Genomic DNA, 27,849 nt, shown 5'->3' with positions numbered 1-27,849 from the left:
TGGTGTCCTATTGGGACTTTTATTGAGAAATTTCATCCCAACTAGTGGGTAAAGGGAAATGAAAAGGCTGTGAGTCACCATGGCAACGGCGTGAATCCCCCATAACCACCCAGGCCCCAGTCGCAACCAGAAGTCCTCAAGGTTTTCATCCCAATCAGAAAAGTCAATGGTTTCTGAAAACAAGGCCACCAAAGTTTCTTACGCAGTCTCAAAGATATGTTTCTCTTTGTCTGTCCGTCGTCATGAAGTTTCTTTTGCCTCTTGGAAGTTTATTTTTAATTTTTTTACAGAAGCACAAAAATAAGTGGGTCGAGTTACAAATGGGACACAGTAAAGACTCCGTTCATTTATCACAGCTGCCCTGCCTGCCTGTCCCATTGCAAAACATCAACCCCTCCATCACATTCCAAAGTCCTCCCACAAGTACAACAGGGCAGAGGAGCGAGGAGACACTAAGGAGGTGTCTCCCACAACTGTCTCCCAGCCCTCCGTGGGAACAAACCAGGGTGTCCCTCATGACCCTCTCTCGAACTTCTTCCGTCACCTCCCTCCACAAGTCCGCAGTCTTTTCCTGGTCATCCTTTAAGTCAGAATAGAGAGACAGGATGTTATGGGTAAGTCATGTCTGTCTCTTCTCTACCGCTTTACCTCCCCATGTTCTTCTGTTGGAGATGTAGGTAAAGCATCAACAACTGCTTGGCCAATCAGAGCCTCTCCCACACTCAGGGGTTGGTGATTGGTTGGTGAGCGTGAGGGATTGGGCAAGAGCGTTCTAGTAGGGTTGACATAGGGAAGTGGATGGAAGCAGGTTTAGATGCCAATAGTCTGCAGGACTCTCCTCTCAGCGTCATTGAGATGTCCAGAAAACATGCTGTAGCACGGCGACTGGGCAAACTGGGTCAGGAAATCTGTCAGGTAGGCCTGGAACACACAGTACAACAAACTTTATTTAAAGTCAATTTAACACATTCAAATTCAACCGAAAGGACAAACCGTTGAAATCTGTTCAATACAACTTGATCAATATCCTTAAGGTCAATTAAGAGGGCATAGTTGGAGCACAACCACGTCAGCCCTAAGTAGTCATGTTTTTGTGAACTAAATCTGAATGACAGATCAGTAGATTAGTGAGGCATTACCTGAAGGTCTATCTGATATATGGGGTCCTTCAAGGCATCTGGATCCTCCTCATCATCATCTTCATAGTAGTCTTCATCTGAGAGATTCAAAATACATTTTGATACCTGTGAAACATGGCAGATAGAGCCCCAAAACCAAGATGGTTGCCTACTACACTGATGGAGGAGCCAGACCTCTAGGAGAGCCTGAGAGAGTGAAGTTATTTTGTCACCATGATGAATTCTTTTGTAGCCGCAACGCTTCGGTGCATTTTTCATTCTTACTAAGCATAAGCCATAAATAATAAGGGCTTTTAAATTATTCCACTACATGAGTGCCTTGATTACTTCTGTTCATTTTTTTGCGCAGTCTTTTTCGGCATTGTTTACTATCCAGCATCAACTTATTTTGGTCTATCCTCACCATATTTGTTGGAAGCGATGAGGTCAGATAGCAGCTGCCCGGCCAGCCCTTCATCCTCCTCATCATCCTCCTCCTCCTCCTCCTCTGCCTCCTGGTCCTCCCACATTCCACCTGAATCTGCAGTGACACAACCAAACAGTTTGGGATTAGATTCAACTGGGCTTACTTGCCTTCACAATACTAAACACACACATACGAAAGCCGTTTGTGGTCCTCTGTAGCTCATTTGGTAGAGCGTGGCGCTTGCAATGCTAGTGGGAAAATTCCCAGGACCACCCATTTGTAAAATGCATGCACGCATGTCTAAGTCACTTTGGATAAAAGCGTCTGCTATAGGGTATATATTATATTACATACAGTGCATTCGGAAAGAATTCAGACCCCTTCACTTTTCCCACATTTTGTTACCTTAAGACTTATTCTAAAATAGATTAAATTAAAAATAAAGTCCTCAATCTACAATACCCCATAATGACAAAGCGAAAACAGGTTTAGAATTTTCATCAAATTTATAAAAAATGTAATAAAATCCCTTATTCACAAGTATTCAGACCCTTTGCTATGAGACTCGAAATTGAGCTCCGGTGCATCCTGTTTCCATTGAATTGATTGGACATGATTTGTAAAGGCCCACACACACACACACACACACACACACACACACACACACACACACACACACACACACACACACACACACACACGTGTATATATAAGGTCCCACAGTTGACAGAGCTTGTCAGAGCAAAAACCAAGCCATGAAGTCGAAAGAATTGTCTGTAGAGCTCCGAAACAAGAATGTGTCGAGGCACAGCACTGGGGAAGGGTACCAAAAAATGTCTGCAGCATTGAAGCTCCCCAAGAACACAGTGTCATCCATCATTCTTAAATGGAACAAGTTTGGAACCACCAAGACTCTTCCTAGAGCTGGCCGCCCGGCCAAACTGAGCAGTCGGGGGAGAAGGGCCTTGGTCAGGGAGGTGACCAAGAACCTGATGGTCACGGACAGAGCTCCAGAGTTCCTCTGTGGTGGTGGCAGCATCATGCTGTTGGGATGTTTTTCAGCGGCAGGGACTGGGAGACTAGTCAGGATCGAGGCAAAGATGAATGGAGCAAAGTACAGAGAGATCCTTGATGAAAACCTGCTCCAGACATCAGACTGGGGTGAAGGTTCACCTTCCAACAGGACAATGACCCAAAGGACACAGCCAAGACAACACAAGGATGGCTTTGGGACAAGTCTCAATGTCCTTGAGTGGCCCAGCCAGAGCCCGGACTTGAACCCGATCAAACATCTCTAGAGCACAGAGCTTGAGAGGATCTGCAGATAAGAATGGGAGAAACTCCCCAAATAGAGGTGTGCCAAGTTTGTAGCATCATACCCAAGAAGACTCAAGCTGTAATTGCTGCAACAAAGCACAAGGTGCTTCAACAAAGTATGAGTAAAGGGTCTGAATACTTATGTAAATGTGATATCTGTTTTTAATTTAATACATTTGGATGGGCTTGGTCCGATTCAATTCGTACCGTGGTACGGTTCGCTGCAAGTGAGAACGTAGTCCGGAACAAAAACAGGGAAAGGGGATACCTAGTCAGTTGTACAATGCGTCTACCGCATTTAACCCAACCCCTCTGAATCAGAGCGGTGTGGAGGGCTGCCTTAAATCGACATCCACGTCTCCGGCGCCCGGGGAACAGTGGGTTAACTGCCTTGCTCAGGGGCAGAACAATAGATTTTTACCATGTCAGCTCGAGGATTCGATCCAGCAATTTTTCGGTTACCTGCCCACAGCTCTAACCACCAGGCTACCTGCCGCCCCAAAGAACCAGAGGCACACATTATTATTGGTTGTTTGACAAGAGCATTTGATGAAATGCACGCAGTAGCCAACTATAACTCGATATCTCTGAAACATTCTATGAGTAGCAGCACATTTATGAGCACATCCGATGCAGATTAAGGGAGACGGGGAAGTAAATATATACACTAAACTAAAATATTAAACTCAACATTTTCAAAGATTTCACAGAGTTACTGTTCATATAAGGAAGTCAGTCAATTGAAATATATTAATCAGGCCCTAATCTATGGATTTCAATAGGCATCAGGATCTCATCATGGTATCTCTGTGCATTTAAATTGCAATTGTGTTCGATGATAAAATCAAATTTGAGCATTTGCCCACTGAAAGTCAGTTACGACACCAAACTGCAGGCAGGTCAAGACCCTTGTGAGGATGACAAGCACACAGATGAGCTACTCGGAGACGGTTTCTGACAGTTTGTGCAGAAATTCTTCGGTTGTGCAAACCCACAGTTTCATCAGCTATCCGGGTGGCTGGTCTCAGATGATCCTGCAGGCGAAGAAGCCGGATGTGGCATCCTGGTCTGGCGTGGTTACACGGGGTCAGTGGTTGTGAGGCCAGTTGGACGTACTGCCAAATTCTCTAATACGACGTTGGAGGCAGTTTATGGTAAAGAAATGAATATTAAATTAATTGGAAACAGCTCTGGTAGACATTCCTGCAGTCAGCATACCAATTGCACGCTCCTTCAGAATTGTGTTGTGTGACAAAACATTTTTGAGTGGCCTTTTATTTTCCCCAGCACAAGGTGCACCCGTGTAATGATCATGCTGTTTAATCAGCTTCTTGATATGCCAAACCTGTCAAGTGGATGGATTATCTTCACAAAGGAGAAATGCTCATTAACAGGGATGTAAGCAAATTTGTGCACACAATGAGAAATAAGCTTTTTGTGCATATGGACAATTCCTGGGATCTTATATTTCAGATCATGAAACATGGGACCAACACTTTACATGTTGCTTTTATATTTTTGTTCAGTATCATTTTGTAATTTGGCTGAATTATACCCTCAAAGCCAAAAAGAGACATTGACATGTGTGACGTGGTGTGTGACCGTTACATAGCTGTGATGCTTCACCTTGACTAGGGCTGTTACGGTGACCGTGCTACCGTCACACCGGCAGCCAGGAGTCATTACTGCAGTCAAATCCATGTGACCGTTGAGTCACAGTAACTAGGCTTCTCCAAAACTGCGCTGTGATGGCCATTAGGAGTACCGGCCGGTACTCACAGAACAGGGCTCCGAGCAACCGAGCGGAAATGGAGGAAAACTCGCCTCCCTGCGGACCTGGCATCCTTTCACTCCCTCCTCTCTACATTCTCCTCTTCTGTCTCTGCTGCTAAAGCCACTTTCTACCACTCTAAATTCCAAGCATCTGCCTCTAACCCTAGGAAGCTCTTTGCTACCTTCTCCTCCCTCCTGAATCCTCCTTCCCCCCCCTCCCTCTCTGCGGATGACTTCGTCAACCATTTTGAAAAGAAGGTTGACGATATCCGATCCTCGTTTGCTAAGTCAAACGACACCGCTGGTCCTGCTCACACTGCCCTACCCTGTGCTTTGACCTCTTTCTCCCCTCTCTCTCCAGATGAAATCTCGCGTCTTGTGACTGCCGGCAGCCCAACAAACCTGCCTACTTGACCCTATCCCCTCCTCTCTTCTCCAGACCATTTCCGGAGACCTTCTCCCCTACCTCACCTCGCTCATCAACTCATCCTTGACCGCTGGCTACGTCCCTTCCGTCTTCAAGAGAGCGAGAGTTGCACCCCTTCTGAAAAAACCTACACTCGATCCCTCCGATGTCAACAACTACAGACCAGTATCCCTTCTTTCTTTTCTCTCCAAAACTCTTGAACGTGCCGTCCTTGGCCAGCTCTCCTGCTATCTCTCTCAGAATGACCTTCTTGATCCTAATCAGTCAGGTTTCAAGACTGGGCATTCAACTGAGACTGCTCTTCTCTGTGTCACGGAGGCTCTCCGCACTGCTAAAGCTAACTCTCTCTCCTCTGCTCTCATCCTTCTAGACCAATCTGCTGCCTTTGATACTGTGAACCATCAGATCCTCCTCTCCACCCTCTCCGAGTTGGGCATCTCCGGCGCGGCCCACGCTTGGATTGCGTCCTACCTGACAGGTCGCTCCTACCAGGTGGCGTGGCGAGAATCTGTCTCCGCACCATGCGCTCTCACCACTGGTGTCCCTCAGGGCTCTGTTCTAGGCCCTCTCCTATTCTCGCTATACACCAAGTCACTTGGCTCTGTCATATCCTCACATGGTCTCTCCTATCATTGCTATGCAGACGACACACAATTAATCTTCTCCTTTCCCCCTTCTGATAACCAGGCGGCGAATCGCATCTCTGCATGTCTGTCAGACATATCAGTGTGGATGACGGATCACCAGCTCAAGCTGAACCTCGGCAAGACGGAGCTGCTCTTCCTCCCGGGGAAGGACTGCCCGTTCCATAATCTCGCCATCACGGTTGACAACTCCCTTGTGTCCTCCTCCCAGAGTGCTAAGAACCTTGGCGTGATCCTGGACAACACCCTGTCGTTCTCCACTAACATCAAGGCGGTGACCCGATCCTGTAGGTTCATGCTCTACAACATTCGCAGAGTACGACCCTGCCTCACACAGGAAGCGGCGCAGGTCCTAATCCAGGCACTTGTCATCTCCCGTCTGGATTACTGCAACTCGCTGTTGGCTGGGCTCCCTGCCTGTGCCATTAAACCCCTACAACTCATCCAGAACGCCGCAGCCCGTCTGGTGTTCAACCTTCCCAAGTTCTCTCACGTCACCCCGCTCCTCCGCTCTCTCCACTGGCTTCCAGTTGAAGCTCGCATCCGCTACAAGACCATGGTGATTGCCTACGGAGCTGTGAAGGGAACGGCACCTCCATACCTTCAGGCTCTGATCAGGCCCTACACCCAAACAAGGGCACTGCGTTCATCCACCTCTGGCCTGCTGGCCCCCCTACCTCTAAGGAAGCACAGTTCCCGCTCAGCCCAGTCAAAACTGTTCGCTGCTCTGGCACCCCAATGGTGGAACAAGCTCCCTCACGACGCCAGGACAGCGGAGTCAATCACCACCTTCCAGAGACACCTGAAACCCCACCTCTTTAAGGAATACCTAGGATAGGATAAAGTAATCCTTCTAACCCCCCCCCTTAAAAGATTTAGATGCACTATTGTAAAGTGGTTGTCCACTGGATATCATAAGGTGAATGCACCAATTTGTAAGTCGCTCTGGATAAGAGCGTCTGCTAAATGACTTAAATGTAATGTAAATGTACTCAGCGCTCTTTTATTACTGACATCAATACAAAGGCAATCAAAAAATTGAATCAAACATTTCATGAGAGCCCTGGCATTCAGAGTTTGAGTGGCAGCGAGAGCCAGCTCCTCATAGCTGGTTGGTGCATGGAATAAAGTAAGTGTTTCTGTTGCGCAACATTTCTATAGGCGATGCAACTACATGAGAAAACAGAGTTTTGATGGCCTCAATGAGGAACCCGTCATCTTTCTAAAGGCTAGGCCTATTATATTTATTTCTCAACATTCCATGTTTTAAGCACATCGCTTCTGTTCTGACAGGTGCATGATAATGGACCATTCTAAACTAATTTCACACATTATTTAGAATACGTAAAGACCGGTGCCTAAATTTGTGAAAATCTGAAGGTGCCAGAACAAAAAGTGAGCTCGAGAGGGCGTTGACCTGGGGACCTCTGAGGTACCAGAACACATGGAGAATAAATAATAATAATAATTCACATTTATAATAAAGCATTGCATACATATCATTGTATTTGCATAGTGGCATAGAGCAGTAGAGTTGAGGCACTTACAGTAGTTGCACAAATGGGGAACATTTTTAGTAGCCTACTGTCCGGAAAAATGTGTCCTTTTACAAACACATTTCATGCAATTCTAAGTCCTTTTACATGACTGAAGACTGGCATAATCTATTTTAATACTGCACAAATGATCTACAGTGGCAAGAAAAAGTATGTGAACCCTTCGGAATTACCTGGATTTCTGCATAAATTGGTCATAAAATTTGATCTGATCTTCATCTGTCACAACCATAGACAAACACCGTGTGATTAAAGTAATCACAAATTATTGTATTTTTCCTTGTCTATATTGGATACATCATTTAAAACATTCACAGTGTAGGTTGGAAAAAGTATGTGAACCCCTAGGCTAATGACTTCTCCAAAAGCTAATTGGAGTCGGGTGTCAGCTGACCTGGAGTCCAATCAATGAGACGAGATTGGAGATGTTGGTTAGAGCTGCCCCGCCCTATAAAAAACACTCACAAAATTTGAGAATTTGAGAAGCATGTGACCCATGCCTTGAACAAAAGAGATCTCAAAAGACCTACGATTAAGAATTGTTGACTTGCATAAAGCTGGAAAGGGTTACAAAAGTATCTCTAAAAGCCTTGATGTTCATCAGTCCATGGTAAGACAAATTGACTATAAATGGAGAAAGTTCAGCACTGTTGCTACTCTCCCTAGGAGTGGCTGTCCTGCAAAGATGAACTGCAAGAGCACAGCGCAGAATGGTCAATGAGGTTAAGAAGAATCCTAGAGCGTCAGCTAAAGACTTACAGAACTCTCTGGAACACGATAACATCTCTGACGAGTCTACGATACGTCAAACACTAAACAAGAATGTTGTTCATGGGAGGACACCACGGAAGAAGCCACTGCTGTCCAAAAAAAAAAACATTGCTGCACGTCTGAAGTTCGAAAAATAGCACCTGAATGTTCCACAGCGCTATTGGCAAAATATTCTGTGGACAGATGAAACTACAGTTGAGTTGTTTGGAAGGAACACACACCACTATGTGTGGAGAAAAAAATGGCACAGTACACCAACATCAAAACCTCATCCCCACTGTAAAGTATGGTGGCAGGAGTAACACAGTTTGGGGCTGCTTTGCTGCCTCTGGGCCTGGACAGCTTGCTATCATTGACGGAAAAATGAATTCCCAAGTTTATCAAGACATGTTGCAGGAGAATGTAAAGCTATCTGTCCACCAATTGAAGCTCAACAGAAGTTGGGTGATGCAACAGGTCAACGATTCAAAACACAGAAGTAAATCAAACACAGAATGGCTTCAACAGAAGAAAATACGCCTTCTGGAGTGGCCCAGTCAGAGTCCTGACCTCAACCCGATTGAGATGCTGTGGCATGACCTCAAGAGCGGTTCACACCAGACATCCCAAGAATATTGCTGAACTGATATAGTTTTGTATAGAGAAATGGTCCAAAATTCCTCCGGACTGTTGTGCAGGTCTGATCCGCAACGAAAGAAAATGTTTGGTTGAGGTTATTGCTGCAAAAAGGATGGTCAACGAGTTATTAAATCCAAGGGTTCACATACTTTTCCCACCCTGCACTGTGAAAGTTTACACGGTGTGTTCAATAAAGTTCATGAAAACGTATAATTGTTTGTGTGTAATTAGTTTAAGCAGACTGTGTTTGTCTACTGTTGTGACTTAGATGAAAATCAGATCAAATTTTATGACACATTTATGCAGAAATCGAGGTAATTCCAAAGGGTTCACATACTTTTTCTTGCCACTGTAAATGATAGTTTGTTCGTGTCAAAGTAGCCTGAGATCAATAAAAACGATCTTGTCTTGAATCCATCAATAGTCTAGGCCTAGGTGTGTGGAGATATATTGTAGGCTACAATATGAGGAAATTATAGTCCTAAAAAAGCTTTCCAGTTTCAATGCCTCACCCAATGATACGCAGATCACTCGCTGGTAATGGCCTATGTGTTCGTGCCAAACGCCTGTCTCTAGTTTTACGTAGTAAAACCATATTTAGAAGTTGATCAAATATTTTGATAGACTACAGCATTGTCTTTTCAGCAGGAGCCATTTGCTTTCCAACCTGTTACCCTTCGATTGTATTTGAAATCTTGCGAAAGGCCTGTTTTGTCTGCATGCTGTTCACTGACAGATTTGATGTGCGTTCTCAGCTGTATGCCATGCCTTATTGGGCTACACACAATACACAGCTAGGCATTTAAAAAAAAGAAGCTACTGATCCTCTACGGCTAAATTATAGGCCTTCTCACGGTGTAGTAGGCTATTATTAATTATTTAATATCTTTCTGAACAGACAGCAGTAATTCTATAACCTTGGCAAATGTATTTCAATTCAACATACTTTTGACTAGCCACTATACAATACAAGCGGATCCCAGGTTTCTAGTCCTGCTATATTTATTTCTCAATTAAAAATTAAGCACATTAATCCGCTTTACAAATGGTGTAGCCTACCTGGCATATTAAAAAAAGTATCTGCACGTAACCTCCATTTGCTATTTGAGAGCAGGCTATGGATGACTTTTTTTGTGGGCCATTCTTAATCAAAAATAATTCCACACATATACACAAAAATATGTGGACACCCCTTCAAATTAGTGGACTCGGCTATTTCAGCCACACCCGTTGCTGACAGGTGTATAAAATTGAACACACAGCCATGCAATCTCCATAGACAAACATTGGAAGTAGAACGGCCTTACTGAAGAGCTCAGTGACTTTCAACGTGACACCATCATAAGATGCCACCTTTCCAACAAGTTAGACAATTTTTTGCCCTGCTAGAGCTGCCCCGATCAACTGTAAGCTCTGTTATAGTGAAGTGGAAACGTCTAGGAGCAACAACGGCTCAGCTGCGAAGTGGAAGGCCACACAAGCTCACAGAACAGGGTGATGAAGCACGTAAAAATAGTTTGTCCTCGGTTGCAAATCTCACTACCAAGTTCCAAACTGCCTGGAAGCAACGTCAGCACAAGAACTGTTCGTCTGGAGCTTCATGAAATGGGTTTCCATGGCCGAGCAGCTGCACACAAGTCTAAGATCACCATGTGCAATGCCAAGCGTCAGCTGGAGTGGCGTAAAGCTCGGTGCCATTGGACTCTGAAGCAGTGGAAACGCCGGGGGGACCAACTACATATTAATGCCCATGATTTTGGAATGAGATGTTTGACGAGCAGGTGTCCACATACTTTTGGTCATGTAGTGTAGGCTATATGCGAAGAGAATATTAAATTGAAAATACTGCGTGAGCATATTATCAAGTCCTTGTCAAATTGTGAATGAGAGACTGATGTGCAGTGCAGCCTGTGCAAGAAACAGAGCGCTTCACTTTCATGCGACTTTTTTCATACTTCGTCACATCATGCAGCCTTAGGCTATATGTTTTGATTTCTAATACATTCTAACGTTTGTATCACAACTAAAGTAGCATAAATAACTCTAAATTAGAAACACATAGGAGGACCTGTTTCTTTGTTAATTGCTCAACACAGAACACTCCCTCGAAAATTGTTTGGGGAAAAATATCCTTTCTATTTTATTCAGCTGTGTTCAATTGCATTGTTCTTACTATAAAATAAATGCCACAGGAAATATAAGCAAACCTTGCCTGCTAAATGAACTAGTATAGCCCACAGCCATATGGCATAGCCAGATCAGGACCTGGCATAAGGATGACTCAGAATATGCTATTCTGTTCTTCTGAAATATGATAAAGAAAAGCCTGTTTCTTTAGACCTGCCTAAAATAAATAGATTCATTGTGAAGGTGTAGGCTATATTAAAATGGATTTATTCGAGTTTTTAAAATGTATCTGTTTCGAAGGTCTGCATCAGTGGGTTGTAGGCTGTGTGTGGAAGCCAGCGATGCAGAAGGTGTTTATATTAATTAACAATTTATTACCGTGAGACTGGCAGTTATTTGAATGACAATCACCGGCTGACAAAATGTAACGACCGCCACAACCCTGACCTTGACTCCAGTCTGCTGCGGCAGCTCTGGTTGTGTTGGCCTCCACCACTGAAGACAGCTCATTGACAATCAGCTTAAAGACCTTCACTAGCAATGGAATGTTGGTCCACTTCTCTGGATCTGGAGAGAGACAGACAGACCTTACAGCCACACTGTAAGATGTGCATACCATCAAAGAGTTGGGCCACCAACAGAAGCATATAGCCAATGCACCCCTTGTCATACATTAGACAAGATAATGGGGGAGGATATTTTTTGTGTCCTAAATGCTAAATTAGAGAAGTGAGCTGTGGGTCGTACTCTTGGCAGACTTGGAGCGTGTGCGGATGCCCTCGTCAGGGCCAAAGATCTCCTCTCCCTTGACCACGATGTCCTGGAGACGCTTGTCATTGGTGTTGAGGCCGTGCTGCAGCAGCTTACACAGGGCTACCGTACTGCACAGGGACAACACAGGAGACGGGGAAACACAAACATTACAAAAGGGAAGGAAAAAAAATAGGATCAATTCCAGGTCATAAAAAGGTGGAAAGGGGAGTACAGAGAGGAACACACCTTTTCTTCACCAAGTTGAAAATATTCTACTCTACCATCTATCTTGAGGAATGTGGATGCTCCGGGGACGGCCCTAAGCACTCACCTGACTTTACCCTCGTACTGTCCGTAGAAGAGGTGCTGTCGGCTCATCCACTCAGCCATGACAAACTCCAGGGCTGGTTTCCCCGTTGGACCCGGCAGACTGCACAGGAACTCCAACAGAGGCTCCAGCTGAGAGTGGACCAGGTGGGCAAATACCATGATCAGAGACTGGGGGAGAGGAGGAGAGGAGAGAGAGATGATCAGAGACTGGAGGAGAGATGATCAGAGACTAGGGGAGAGGAGGAGAGGAGTCGAATGTCAACAGGGTCTATATGGGTGGCAATAAAGTAATTGCTGGACAACATTGATGCTAGTATAAATTGAATACCGACAGCTTGGCGTGTTGAAACTTCAACATCACAGAGAACACTGATAGATTTAAAGAGGAAAGTTCCAGAGATGGACAAACAGAATTGTTGCTTCCTACCTGCATGACGCTGAGGGTCTCGGCCTGCTGCATCTTGCTGAGGATGGCTCTGAGGATTTGGTCTAACTGCTCTCCAAGCTCGGTGCCGGCGCGGGCGATCAGCGTGGACACCAGGCGGCCCACAAAGGCAGCGGTGAACTCTGATGTCCTGGGGTCAAGTAGTTGACTGACCACCTGCATCACGTACCACAGACCACTGTGGCCCTCCGTGTCCCTCCACTGGCCCACTTGCTCCAGGGCCACTGACACATACGCCCGCAGACACTCACCCCCGTTCTGGAAGAGAATGGGGTTAGAGTTCATTTAATTTCCATGAATTTATATATACAGGGAGAAAAATATATAATTACAAAGTGTACTGGTGTAAGAACAGTTGGTATTAACATCTTTGAGTCCTTCTCAGTGTGTCTGTATGTGTGTACCTGTATTGTGGTGTTGTCGTCTGTGCGGAGGGTACACTGGGCCACCACAGGGAAGGCCTGGCAGACCAGCATCTCAGAGAGCGGGGGTTTGGTGTGTCGGACCACCGTGGTCAAGATGTCTATGGCGGTCTGTCAGGGTGAACACAGTCAGTCAACATATGACTGACTAGAACCCTAAACGTTGATAGTAAATAAGGAGGCCAGACCACCAAACATTGTCCTGGAGAGTGCAGGCTTTTATTCCAGCCCAGCACTAACACACCAGATTTAACTAAGTCAAGGAAATGACTACTTGATTAGTTAAATCATATGTTTGAGTACCTGGCTGGAATAAAAGCCTTCACACCCCTGTAGCCTAGGCCCTGGGTTGGTGAGTACTACCAATGGAGTTGAGACCAACTCTGTTAGGCCCCGACACACAGTGCTGCTGTAAATGAACCACTTCCATAGTAGCTAGAGGCACCAAGCCAGTGGTGACTTACTGCACACAGACCGGAGGGGATCTTGTCAGGCGGGGCCTGCATGATGCTGACCAGGGTGGGGATGAGGCGCATCTGCATGGGGCCCTGGCACGCCTCGATCTGGGCCAGTTCCTTAAAGATGTCCTGGGCCAGAGACGCCACCACCGGGTCTGGGGAGAGAAAGTATGATAGAGGCACATGGGTTGATCTGTAAGGAATGGACAGTCATAGCAGCAGGTAGCCTAGTGGTTAGAGCGATGGTCCAGTAACCGAAAGGTTGCTACATCGAATCGCCGAATTGACAAGCTAAAAATCTGTCGTTCTGCCCCTGAACAAGGCAGTTAACCCACTGTTCCTAGGCCGTCATTGTGAATAAGAATTTGTTCTTAACTGACTTGCCTAGTTAAATAAAGGTAAAATTAAAAAATATGGTAATACCTAAATTATCTATGGGACTCAATGATACACTAATAATAAAATACAAGGGCGCCAACTGCCAAGGTTACTATAGTTACCTACCGTTACTATACTTGAGGAAGATGGCGATGGTGAGGGGGCAGATCTTGTTCTCTGCGCTGGTGGTGAAGGCTGGGTCCACAGTGCAGACGATACACAGTGTCTCCATGACCAGGGTGAGAACCTCGGAGCTGAACTGGGCTGCCAGCTGCACCAGCCCGTCCAGAACAGCAGGCAGGAACGGCTGCAGGACATGGGTACTCTCGGACAGCTTCAACTGGTCACAGTACCTGAGGAGAGCACACACACAGAATTACCACCTGCATACCAACACATTTACTGTTATGGTGTAGTGACGGTTTGTGTTGTATGACAAACTAGAGGGATTTATCCATCTATCTACTGTATGCCATCACTGCTTCAACCTGACCTAGCTTACTGGTATTATTATGATGACTGAAGAAGTGGAATCTACAGCTTGTCAGAACTATCGAGGTTTAAGTGTTGAACTTTCATCTCCCTCACCCCCAGATGGCGCGTACGGCTGAGATGCGGACTGAGGGGGGCTGACTGTCGTGCAGGCCGCTGACGGTGGCCTGGAGGAACTGCTGGATGAGCTCAGGGGACATGGCTGCTGTGAAGCGGCTGGCCGCCCACAGGGCTCGGCCCAGCAGGAACGGAGAGGCCGCTGGGGGGAGAGAGGAAGGAGGGGTTATTATATAAGAATATACTGTACCGTGAGTCACAGTCCAGACCTCCAGGCCTTTGATGTCTGAAGGTTATTGTTTCTCCCTCACTCTTTATTGATCACGTAATCAATTGATCACAAAGTCAATGATTGACTAGTGAGTCCACCCACCAGGGTTCCGCGGTCTAAATCAGACATTTCTTGAAAAAACTATGTAACTGAACATGGCTGCCCGGAGATGAGCTACCGACCCCAGACTGACTAACCTGTGAGATTAAGGTCAGCCAGGATGACGTTAGCCAGGAAGCCGTGCATATCAAACTGAACACGGCCGTTCTTCACGTTCTCTGTGATGATGGTCTTCACTGAGCCCAGAGCTAACATACAGGCCTCATGGATCTTCCACCTGCAGGAGGGGACAACACAGGAGTAAGGAGAGAGCACACCTACAGTATGACTGCGTGGTGATAGTTTAGCCATGGGGTGCAACTCAATAGTAGAAAGCAATGTTCACTAATTTTTTTCTGTCACTTAGCAAATTTCAGGTCTATTGAGCGTAAACTTGAACACTGAAAATTCTGTGCAACTTTCAGCGGGCGTTTACGGCAAACACTGAGGCTGTACCCGCTTTAAGTTATAATTTCAGACAGTGGTCAAGTAGGCTACTGTGGCTATTTGGACCATAATGTAGGCCTATCAGAGTGGCCTACCCTCAAACAACGGGGGAAAAAATGCATCCTATAACATTTTAACAGGGAAATAGCTGTTCTATCATTCAGCCTACGATAGCAGCCAATGTGTGGTGTTCAATGTAGGCCTACATTCCATGAGACTTTTGAAAAAAACATGCAGGGCTTGACATGAATCTGTTTATCCACTTGTCCTTCAGACAAGGAGGTGACTGAAAATGTTGTTGTGTTGTTTGACGCAAGAAACCACTTTACAAAATAAAATGCATTATTATTCCCACATTATTACAGAGAATCAGACAAATTATTCTACCCTCTGCCTATTGGCTACTTAGCTTATTCAAACCTGTCTCAAAACACAACACTGCCCCTTTAAGACAATAAAAAAGCTTTACCCGATTCCCTTTTCCTAAGATGTCTAAACATGAACATGTTTTGTGCTTTGTAGGAAGCAATCACTCCCACATTGCTGACTACAAATGATCTATAACTGGGCTAATAACTCACTAACTAGCAAAGGATATGAACAAATGTGCACACGTGGCTACATGCAGCTCTAGCTTTGATGTCAAAACAAGCAGTATCTACTCACGACCGCTCATGCTGTAAACACAATCCAGTTCAAAGAGAATAGCACAGATCCATATATGGCAATGGTCTGTTTGCATATAGGCCTACTGCAGCGCTGATTGGTTATGCCGCACCGGTCTGTGTAGAGTAGGGGCTGAGACGTGCATGTCAATGCAAAAGAATCCTACTCCGATGCTTTCTGCCTACAACAAAATCTGCGGCATAGTTAGTTTTGCATACTAAGTCTTGCGTAGTTCGTTTTGTTTCGGTATGTTGCATTGAAAGTGGCTAATATTGCATTGATTCGATCACAATTCCCACAGTAAATCAAAACGTTGTTAGTGTTAACTATGGTGGAAAAAACGCTACAAAGTTGAGTGAAGTTCAATCTCGTGCTTCTTTCCTCGGGGTGATATTTCTTCTGCGGGGCAGTCCCAGGGTAGCAGAACGCGGGAACACTGGTCGAAAGTAATCTCTTCACCTTGTTTTCAGTCTGCACTGACAAAAATACCTGGACAGATTAAAACAAATTCCTGAAAGGCATCCATATTGCTTTCACCTAACGCGTGTTTTCAGTTCAACGCCAAGGACAAACAGGAGGCAAGGACTATTAATTAAGAGGCATCCACTGTTTGCCATGTCATGCAGCTGGTGTGTGGTCCTCACCAGTGCTCGTTGCCACTGTTCTTGGCCTGCTCGGCATCCTGCAGGTGTCTTGTTGCTGCTGCAGCCAACGCTGCCGCACTCTCGTTCTGGAACTCTGTCGCCACAGCCTATTGGAAGAGGAGGGTTGGAGTGAGAAGTCTTCTCTCCAGAAAGGTCACATTGACCAGAACATAAACATGCAGAAGTAACTGTGGAGTTAACCTGTTTAGGATAGGGGGCAGTATTTTCATGGACGGATAAAAAACGTACCCGATTTAATCTGGTTATTACTCCTGCCCAGAAACTAGAATATGCATATCATTAGAATAGAAAACACCCTAAAGTTTCTAAAACTGTTTGAATGGTGTCTGTGAGTATAACAGAACTCATATGGCAGGCCAAAACCTGAGAAGATTCTATATGGGAAGTTCCCTGTCTGACCATTTCTTGGCCTTCTGTAGCCTCTTTATCAAAAATAGAGGATCTCTGCTGTAACGTGACATTTTCTAAGGCTCCCATAGGCTCTCAGAAGGCGCCAGAACGTGGAATGATAACTCTGCAGTCCCTGGGTGAAAAACAGTAGGGCTTTTGGAAAGTGGTCGTTCTGAGAACAATGACACTGGTGCGCGCGTGCATGTGAAGACTCCATTTTCTATTTTCAGTGTTTGAACGAAAACAACGTCTCCCGGTTGGAATATTATCGCTATTTTACGAGAAAAATCGCATAAAAATTGATTTTAAACAGCGTTTGACATGCTTTCGAAGTACGGTAATGGAATATTTTGAATTTTTTTGTCACGATACGCGCCGGCGCGTCACCCTTCGGATAGTGTCTTGAACGCAAGAACAAAACGCAGCTATTTGGATATAATTATGGATTATTTGGAACCAAAACAACATTGGGTGTTGAAGTAGAAGTCCTGGGAGTGCATTCTGACGAAGAACAGCAAAGGTAATCCAATTTTTCTTATAGTAAATCTGAGTTTGGTGAGGGCCAAACTTGGTGGGTGTCAAAATAGCTAGCCATGATGGCTGGGCTATCTACTCAGAATATTGCAAAATGTGCTTTCACCGAAAAGCTATTTTAAAATCGGACACCGCGATTGCATAAAGGAGTTCTGTATCTATAATTCTTAAAATAATTGTTATGTTTTTTGTGAACGTTTATCGTGAGTAATTTAGTAAATTCACCGGAGGTTTTCGGTGGGTGTGCTAGTTCTGAACAAAACATGCTAATGTAAAAAGCTGGTTTTTGATATAAATATGAACTTGATTGAACAAAACATGCATGTATTGTATAACATAATGTCCTAGGAGTGTCATCTGATGAAGATCATCAAAGGTTAGTGCTGCATTTAGCTGTGGTTTTGGTTTTTGTGACATTATATGCTAGCTTGAAAAATGGGTGTGTGATTATTTCTGGCTGGGTACTCTCCTGACATAATCTAATGTTTTGCTTTCGTTGTAAAGCCTTTTTTAAATCGGACAATGTGGTTAGATAAAGGAGAGTCTTGTCTTTCAAATGGTGTAAAATAGTCATATGTTTGAAAAATTGAAGTTTTTGCATTTTTTAGGTGTTTGTAATTTGCGCCACGCTCTACCATTGGATATTGGTGAGGCGTTCCGCTAGCGGAACATCTAGATGTAAACTATGGGGTTCACACACACACACACACACACACACACACACACACACACACACACGTCAAAAGTAGTGCACTATATGGGGAATAGGGTGCTATTTGAGCTTTGCCCACAGACTGAGGTGCTCACCAGTAGCAGGTCCTGGGCTGAGATCCTGACGGAGTAGGAGAAAGTGTCGTCATCCTCGTCCTCCACAAACTGCTGGGGGTTGGCCGTCCACACCTTGATCTACAGATACACGACTACTGATGAGGAACACATACAACCATGACATCATAGACTACGGATGAGGAACACATAACCATGATGTCAAATGGGTTTATAAAGACAGTGGCAAATCAAATTCAAAGACTTTAGTACTTTTTCAAGCACTAACATTTATTTTCAAAGACCATCAATTTGTAATAGTTCCTTTTATGCAATTGTTCGTAGTCGTCACCAGATGGCAGTATATCTCCTCAACCTCTTGAAGAAAAAAAAACACGTACTATTCATCACTACCTTACAAGTTTTACTCAATAATATGCATTCACTAGATATTTACTAAATACATGAGTGGTAAGTCAGTACTGATGTTGTAATTTGAGTAGTGATGAGCAGAGTTTTGCGACAGTGAACACAAATTTCCTATTCGCATTACTACACAATTCCAGCTTAATGACTATATTGTATTTTTATTGGACATTTGGGAATCTACTAATTAATAGCTACGAAAAAGCGACTTCATTCCAACTGGCAGCTTTAGTGTCGCTGGTCGGCAGAAGAGCTGGTGGGCTGTGTGAGGAAAATGGCACGTGAACAGCCACCAGAACGGCAGGAACACAGCTGCCGCTTGATGAAGCGGAATATCACAGGCGCCCCTTGATTGAGGCAAAAAAAGCTCTGGAGAGAAAAAGTCAATGTAGAATTGGTGCTAGTGCATGATGCAGCATTGCGTCTTTCCCCCCTTCAGGGCCGACTTACCAATGCTCGCCTGGCAACCAGAGCAAGAAACAATTGAGGAAATAAAACTTGGTCGTCTGCCTGGAAATTCATTCGTAAGACCAATACATTTTTCTAATATTTTTCATATTAGATCATTTTCTGTTCTCCTCTCATTTTAATTCAAGTACTTTTTAACTACCAACAAATTCAAGAAGTGTAAACATCTCAAGCACCTTGTGCGAACCCTGCGTCAGACTCAGCACCATTAAAAAAACGGTCTCTCTCACACATACACAGGAGTGAGGGAGTGTGTACCTGATCCTCCGTGATCTGCATGTAGAGGATGATGTAGTAGATCAGCTCAGGAAGAGCCTTCTTCACTGTGCTCTTGAACTTGCTGTTCTCCAGCAACGTGTGAACAAACTCAAAGATGCTAAACACCAGGTTCTCAAAGCCCAGAACCTCACCTGGAAGAAAAACGCAGAGTTGGTAGACCATGGCGCTTTCAATGCCAGGATAATTGGTTTGATTTCCGGAACCCTCCGTATGTAAAATGTACACAATGATGACTTAGTAGCTTGGATAAAAGTGTTTCTTAAAATGGCACATACGCATGCATATACGGTACCAGTCAAAAGTTTGAACACACTTACTCATTCAAGGGTTTTTCTTTATTTTGACTATTTTCTACATTGTAGAATAACAGTGAAGTCTTCAAAACTATGAAATAACACATATGGAATCATGTAGTAACCAAAAAAAATGGATTCTTCAAAGTAGCCACATTTTGCCTTGATGACAACTTTGCACACGTTTGGCATTTTCTCAACCAGCTTCATGAGGTAGTCAACTGGAATGCATTTCAATTAACAGTTGTGCCTTGTTAAAAGTTAATTTGTGGAATTTCTTTCCTTCTTAATGCATTTGAGCCAATCAGTTGTTGTGACAAGGTAGGGGTGAAATACAGAAGATAGCCCTATTTGGTAAAAGACCAAGTCAATATTATGGCAAGAACAGCTCAAATAAGCAAAGAGAAACGACAGTCCATCATCACTTTGAGACATGAAGGTCAGTCAATGCGGAAAATTAATAACTTTGAACATTTCTTCAAGTGTAGTAGCAAAAACCATCAAGCGTTATGATGAAACTGCCTCTCATGAGGACTGCCACAGGAAATGAAGACCCAGAGTGACCTCTGCTGCAGAGGATAAGTTCATTAGAGTTAACTGCACCTCCGATTGCAGCTCAAATAAATGCTTCACAGAGCTCAAGTAACAGACACATCTCAACATCGACTGTTCAGAGGAGACTGTGTGAAATCAGGCCTTCATGGTCGAATTGCTGCAAAGAAACCACTACTAAAGGACACAAAGAAGAGACTTGCTTGGCCCAAGAAAAACGAAGAATGGACATTCGACCGGTGGAAAATTGTCCTTTGGTCTGATGAGTCCAAATATGAGAGTTTTGGTTCCAACCACTGTGGCTTTGTGAGATGCCGAGTAGGTTAACGGATGATCTACGCATGTGTGGTTCCCACCGTGAAGCATACAGGTGGTGTGATTGTGCTTTGCTGGTGACATCATCTGTGATTTACTTAGAATTCAAGGCACACGTAACCAGCATGGCTACCACAGCATTCCACAGCGATACGCCATCCCATCTGGTTTGCGCTTAGTGGGACTATCATTTGTTTTTCAACAGGACAATGACCCCAAAAACACCTCCAGGCTGTGTAAGGGCTATTCGACCAAGGACAGTGATGGAGTGCCGCATCAGATGACCTGGCCACCACAATCACCCAACCGCAACCCAATTGAGATGGTTTGGGATGAGTTGGACCGCAGAGTGAAGGAAAAGCTTCCAACAAGTGCTCAGCATATGTGGGAACTCCTTCAAGACTGTTGGAAAAACATTCCAGGTGAAGCTGGTAGAGAGAATGCCAGGAGTGCGCAAAGCTGTCATCAAGGCAAAGGGTGGCTACTTTGAAGAATCAAACATGTTATATATATTTGGATTTGTTTAACACTTTTTTGGTTACTACATGATTCCATGTGTTATTTCATAGTTTGTCTCTTTACTACTATTCTACAACGTAGAAAAGAGTAAAAATAAAAGCCCTGGAATGAGTAGGTGTCCAAACTTTTGACTGGTACTGTACACACACACAAAAAGTATTCAGACACCTTGACTTTTTCCACATTCTGTTACGTTACAGCCTTCATCAAAAATTGATGAAATTATTTTATCCCTTATCAATCTACACACAATACCCCATAATGACAAATCAAAAACGGGTTTTTAGAAATGTGTGAAAATGTATTAGAAATAAAAAACTGAAGCACCTTTGGCAGCGATTGCAGCCTCGAGTCTTCTTGGGAATGACACTACAAGCTTGGCTCACCTGTATTTGGGGAGTTTCTCCCATTCTTCTCAGCAGATCCTCTCAAGCTCTGTCAGGTTTTAATACATTCACTCAAATGTCTAAAAACCTGTTTTCACTGTGTCATTATTTTCACTGTGTAGATTGATGAGGATTTTTAAAAATCCATTTAAGAATAAGGTTGTAACGTAACATAATTTGGAAAAATTCAAGCGGTCTGAATACTTTCCGAATGCACTGTAAACACACACACACACACACACACACACACACACACACACACACACACACACACACACACACACACACACACACACACACACACACACACACACACACACACACACCTTCGGACCAGATCTAGAGGACTTGAGGAAATGATATAGTAATAGCTCACTATGTTCTATACTACTATCTATCTATATTCTATCTATTGCTACTGTATGTTATAATGCTTTCTATATCCATCTACTGTATGTTCTAGATCAGCCCATGTAACATATTGATTTAATCATTTTAAAAGTTCAATTAATCATGAACTATAACAAGTGATCTAAATGCATGAAAATAAGAACAAGACGGTAAGGTTGCACTCACCATCAGAGTCAATTGGATCATCTACCTCCTCTGTGTAGTTGACCTCTGTTCTGACATAAGTGCACAGCTGGTTAAGGAAACCCCACTCTCAGGACACAGACCAGTGTTTACCTGATCACCCTCTACAGTTAGGTGAATAGCTCACATTCCAAGAGGAACATTGCCAATCATTATTGACAGATATGAACCAATGCTATGGGAATTAATAGACATTGAGCTAACGTAATATGAAAGTGGAGAGGACATGGTTGCAGCAGTGTGAAGGATATAAAGCGGCACTCTCTGTCAGGGTGTTCCAGACGATGGGCAGGATCTGCTGCATGGACGACACCATGGGCTTAGGGAAGTTCTTCACTAGAGCTGTCACGGCCTGGCGAAGAGAGATATAGGTGAAAAGAAGGTTGGATCAGGACAACCTATAACATCTGACCTACAGATCCCAAAAGGCCAACCTCATCTAGCCTTCCTGGGCGTATAAATCCTTGTGGTCATCTTCTCACCTTGAGGACCTCCATCTTGAGGCCGCTGTCTGAGGAGGGTCCATCAGGCATCTGCAGGGCCAGAATGAACGCCTCAGTGAACTGCTGCACCACGGGGAAGATCAGGGCCTTGGCCGCTCCCTTCTCCAGCTCCTCTATCGCACAGATCAGGTTGGCACAGGTGGAGAAGATCTCCACGGCTCTGGAGCGGGTACGGATGCTGTAGATCTCCATCATGGAGAAGATCTTGTACATCTCAGGCAGGATCACCGGAGCCACCAGAGGCATCTGAGTGTCTGTCACCTCACGGGTAAACTCTGAGAAAAAGCCAGAAGAATGATGTGAATACACTGAGATGCATGCATACAAACAGTTAAGAGTGGAAACGGCGCACAGGAAAAAGGGTCAATTTGGGATGTGCGTGTACCTGTGAGTACCCTCATGGCCCCGTGCACTGCGTTGACGTCGCCACTGACCAGCATGTCCATGAGGATGGTGAAGAGCTGAGGCCAGGCCTCGGGCCAGTCCCAGTGGGCAATGGCCGACACAGCATATGCCACACTGGACCGCACCTTACTGATGGCCTCCCTCAGACCTCCTGGCAACAGCTCCCTGATGGCTGCCTTGGCCTGGAGAGGAGAAAGAGAGAGATTTTAGGCAGCATCAGTGATTTTGTAACTCCTCTTTCTCAAAATATTTTCAAATAGTCAGCCATCAAAAATGATACATTTTCTTTAGTTGGAAGAATGACGTGTCGCTTTGCTTACCCGGTCTGTGGTCTCTGGGGGTCTGAACTTCTCAGACAGGGAACACCAGTGGGTCTCCACATACTGCTTAAGGATGACTGAGGCCAACTGGACAAAACACAAACGTAGAATTGATTGATATAGTAGAATAAAGGAGATACTGAGATGTGGTCTCACACACACAATATAAATAGAATTAGAGAGCTAGAATACTTCTAGAGTTAGAATAGAACATGAATGACAGTTTCTGCTTACTAACCTGACGAATGGCCAGAGCTCCCCGAGGGTCCACAGTTAGCTCCGCCAGGTGGACTCCAAACTCTTCAACACAAAAGGAGCAACATCAACACAGTGGACAGATCATCAAGAACACATCAATCATCAGATCACATTAGCCTCACATGATGTGCAATATCGGAAACTATGATGGGCATGCAAGGAAGGGACAAAATGTCAGAAATATTCTTATGATTGGATTCATGACTTTGACTTGGAGAAAAAAAATACATACATATCACATTTAGTGCTGAGTGATTAATGATTTGAGGTCGGATTAATTATATTAAACACGGTTTTCAATTGTTATTATTGTTATCTTTTTTTTTTTACATTAAGTGCACTACACATTGTGGGTTGAATGCTGTAACCGAATAAAACAATTAATGAAAGTCCCATGATGGTAGTGACTGCCCATTACTGTGCATCACTTATAACCATCATTTATTCACATTACTTCAATAAAATATTTCAGTTGTTATGTACATTTGTTTGACAACTATTATTTCATTCCAAGTGATCATCTCATCTCTATAGAGCTGCTGCCTAACAAAATCACTATATCAGAGTAAATAAGGCATACTTTTATGACTGCTGAATACCAACTATCAGTCACTTAGATCATGTATTTTCAGGTAGAGATACTGCGAAGCAACTGCTCTCTCTCCCTCTGGATCGCATGTTCTTCTCCCCGGCTCCGTGCCCCACACAGACCTGACAAGTAGGTGTGCAATGGATTATGGTAATTGAAGTTAATTACCAAGTTATGTGCTAAACTATGTAGAATATTGGCCTGTTGGAAACTACAACTCCCTACTACATCGCACAGTTTGGGCTTGATCTGATTTATCTCTAGAGAAACTGCACATTGAGGAAAAAACTGAATGAAAAGGAATTCAAATAATTTAACAGTCGGCCAATTCGTTGTTTAAAACCTGACTTTTTTTTTGGGGGGGGGTTAATCGCTCAGCACTTATGACATTACATCGATTAAGCACCTTTGAGCATTTACAACAAGCACTGGAGAACTCTTCCAATGTGTTTTAGGCTAGTCAGTGAGACTCAGAACCTCATCCCTACAATGTGCCACGCTCTGTCCCAGCTTTAACTGAGAGTGACATCAGAGTCCTAGAGACAATGTTAGTGCTGACAGCTCTAGCTATACATAGAGTAGCTCCCTCAGAAAGAGGCCTGCCGGGCCCATTCTTGCTTCTGTGACACTACAGTGGATCCCGACAGACAGCCTGCACAATCAGCCTTTTAGTCATGCTGGAGGAACGCCACAGACAAAGGCACTGTACACACTGTCCCTATATTCACCCCCCACTGTATTTTGGATTAGTGGCAAGCTGATTTAGGGTAGCTAGCTAGTTACTACACTTTGCTATATAGCTAGGTATAGCTAGAGCCATGTATTTAGAATTGGGCCAATGCGCTTCCTGCATTATGATGTATTTACATGACACTTCAACATTCTATGACAGCCATGTTAGCTCCCTATTAACATTACATGGGGAATATTTAAACAATGATATGTAACTGAACGTCTAGAATTAGAACTATATTCACAATTCCAAAAGTTGGCCTAACTAAATAGTATATATGATAGCTATAATGCATTCAACATGCATTGGGTAAAAGGGTAGAAGGGCGTGTGCAGTATTTGACGGATGGAAAATTAATTTACTCAAAGGGGAACAAGGAACAATACGTTGTTGTTTTGCTGAAAAATTAAAACAAGTTGTCAAAACCACTGATGATGTCTGCACAGGGTTAGTTATACAAATATTTTATGTCAGTGTACAAAGGCTTGAAGTCGCGAGGCGGGAATACTACGGAATCATATTCGCGGGAAAACGTGACATTCCAAATCGAATGGTTGCTATAGCGACCCTAACACGATTTGAGCTTTGATTATAGATTCATCAACACTATGTTCTTCTGTAATTACAAGTGGAACGCAAGGCCCGAGATAACATGATACAACTAATTTGGTAACTAGCTAGCTAACGTTAACTAAGAAATGTCTTATCTGCTGTATACAGTCAGCCCATCTAGCTAGCTAGCTCTTTGTATTAGTCAAATTGCCATTTTAATTTCAAGCAGTGTCTTCTTGATTGAATTGGTCCACCACATCATGTGTTGACATACTTCACAGAGAATGGAATCAAATTGCTGCTAAATGTAACAAGCAAGCAAGGATTATGGAGGTAGAGTGCGCTTCACACACATGGTTGTCTGTCAGCTAACTAGCTAGCTGCTAACGAGCTAGTTGGAATAAGTTAGTTAGCTAGATAGATTAATTTGCGCCACTTGCTAGCCAATTGAATAGGAGAGAACATCTTAACTAGTTAGTTAGCTACATATTCTGTTTTATCATAGCGAGCGAACGTTAACAGTAATAACATGACAGTAATTGTGTTATATGCTGTGGCTGGCTAGCTAGAATGTATCTTTCCGTAAAGGCCCATATGCATGGAAGTTATCATGCCATTCCACTCTCTTCATCAGCTGGTCTCGCAATGCGCGCATCCATGCTTACCTTCTGTCACTTCCAACACTTTTATTTGCTCCTCCGCGGCTGCTCGCACTTCTTGAACCGGGGACAGGATAGCCGTCAACGTCTCAATCAGGGCTTCTTTAAGTCCTTGTTGAACCGGTCCAGCAGCCGAAGCCGACCCAGGACCCGCTGCACTCATGCCTGCCATGTTTTCACCCACACAGCCTGAGCAGATCAGCATCTCGTCAGCAACATTGGAAAAAGTACTTCCGGGTCATGTAATTTCTGAAACGTTCCAAATAAAAGTCTCTACGTAATAGTAGAATATGTTCAACCTTTATTTATTCGTGATGTATGTAAAATAATTGTCTAAACAGTAACAATGATTCATATTTGTTCATATTTAAGTGACATTTGCATTAAATCTGGGTTTTAAAACATGTTCCAATGTAAAAAACAAAATGCCCCTAATGCAATTGATTCCTTGTGCCAATGTAACAGAAGGGTAGGGAGTAGTACTCAGTAGGGTCTGTAGAATATTCATATGGTGTCATTTCACGAGGCTCTGAATAATACTGAGTGTTGCTGGCCTTTTACTGTGGTCAAACAGCTTCAAATGGGGTGCCTGGGCACTATACTGTACAAATATAGCACTGTACAGGAAAAACGATTCTTTGTGCCAATGTAAAAGTGGGGCGGGGAAGACATCAGTAGGGTCTGTAGAATCGCGGTGGAGAGGGTCAAAAGCTTCAAGTTCCTCTGTGTGCACATCACTGATGACCTGAAATGGTCCCTTCACACAAATAGTGAGGTCAAGGCGCAGCAGCGTCTCTTCAACCTTAGGAGGCTGAAGAAATTTGGCTAAGTCACCCGAGCAACGACCTGTTCACGCCGCTAACCATCTAGGAGGAGACAGTACAGGTGCATCAAAGCTGGGACCGAGAGAATGATAAACAGCTTTTATCTCCAGGCCATCAGACTGTTAAACACTTACCATTAGCCGGCCTCTGCCCAATGCCCTGCCCTGAACCTTAGTAACTGTTACTAGCCGGCTACCACTACCCTGCACCGTAGATACTGCTTTGTCCTATGTACATAGAGTCATTGAACACTGGTCACTTTCATAATGTTTACATACTGTATTCTAGTCATGGCTCATCCTATATAACTACTGCTGTACACACCTTTTCTATTCATATACTGTCTATATATACTGAAGAAAAATATAAACGCATCATGTAAAGTGTTGGTCCCATGTTTCATGAGTTGAAATAAAAGATCCCAGAAATGTTCCATATGCACAAAAATGTTGTGCAGAAATGTGTTTACATCCTTGTTAGTGAGCATTTCTCCTTTGCCAAGATGATCCATCCACCTGACAGGTGTGGCATATCAAGAAGCTGATTAAACAGCATGATCATTACACAGGTGCACCTTGTGCTGGGGACAATAAAAGGTCACTCTAAAATGTGCAGTTTTGTCACACAACACAATGCCACAGACGTCTCAAGTTTTGAAGGAGCATGCAATTAGCGTACTGACTAATTTAATGTTCATTTCTCTACCATAAACTGCCTCCAAGGTTGTTTTAGAGAATTTGGCAGTACGTCCAACTGGCCTCACAACCGCAGACCACATGTAACCACGTCAGCCCAGGACCTCCACATCCGACCTTCTTCACCAGCGAGATCTTCGGAGACCAGCCACCCGGACAGCTGATGAAACTGAGGAGTATTTCTGTCTGTAATAAAGCACTTTTGTGGGGAAAAACATATTCTGATTGGCTGGGTCTGGCTCCCAATTGGGTGGGCCTATGCCCTCCCAGGCCCACCCATGGCTGCACCCCTGCCCAGTCATGTGAAACCTATAGATTAAGGCCTAATTCATTTATTTCTGTTGACTGGTTTCCTTATATGAACAGTAACTCAGTAAAATAATTGAAATTGTTGCATGTTTCGTTTTTTCTTTTTTCAGTATAAACATATACTTATATTCCGGACTCTAAGATTGCGCATTCTGATATTTCTTAATTTCTTTCTTTTCACTTTCGGATAATGTTTGTATTGTTTTCTTGGTATTATTAC

General features: G+C 43.9%; 1 protein-coding gene across 1 annotated transcript; it reads right to left on the bottom strand.

Annotated features, from left to right (window-relative positions):
• Positions 1-26,028, bottom strand: LOC106566056 (importin-9). The gene is made up of 22 exons (XM_014133867.2): positions 25,808-26,028; positions 23,249-23,310; positions 23,011-23,097; positions 22,671-22,872; positions 22,265-22,560; positions 22,034-22,134; positions 21,765-21,823; positions 19,103-19,254; positions 17,993-18,091; positions 16,241-16,347; positions 14,582-14,721; positions 14,153-14,315; positions 13,691-13,917; positions 13,193-13,341; positions 12,711-12,839; positions 12,289-12,564; positions 11,863-12,029; positions 11,526-11,659; positions 11,226-11,345; positions 1,543-1,659; positions 1,140-1,216; positions 1-921 (listed from the first exon to the last, which is right to left on the bottom strand). The coding sequence occupies exons 1-22, from the start codon at positions 26,004-26,006 to the stop codon at positions 811-813; spliced, it is 3,174 nt and encodes a 1,057-aa protein (XP_013989342.1). The 5' UTR covers positions 26,007-26,028; the 3' UTR covers positions 1-810.
• Between the last annotated feature and the right edge of the window lie 1,821 nt (positions 26,029-27,849).

Source organism: Salmo salar, chromosome ssa12 (assembly GCF_905237065.1).
Source record: "Salmo salar chromosome ssa12, Ssal_v3.1, whole genome shotgun sequence".
In the NCBI taxonomy this organism is placed as follows: domain Eukaryota; kingdom Metazoa; phylum Chordata; class Actinopteri; order Salmoniformes; family Salmonidae; genus Salmo; species Salmo salar.
This window is presented reverse-complemented; position numbering and strand designations above follow the sequence as displayed.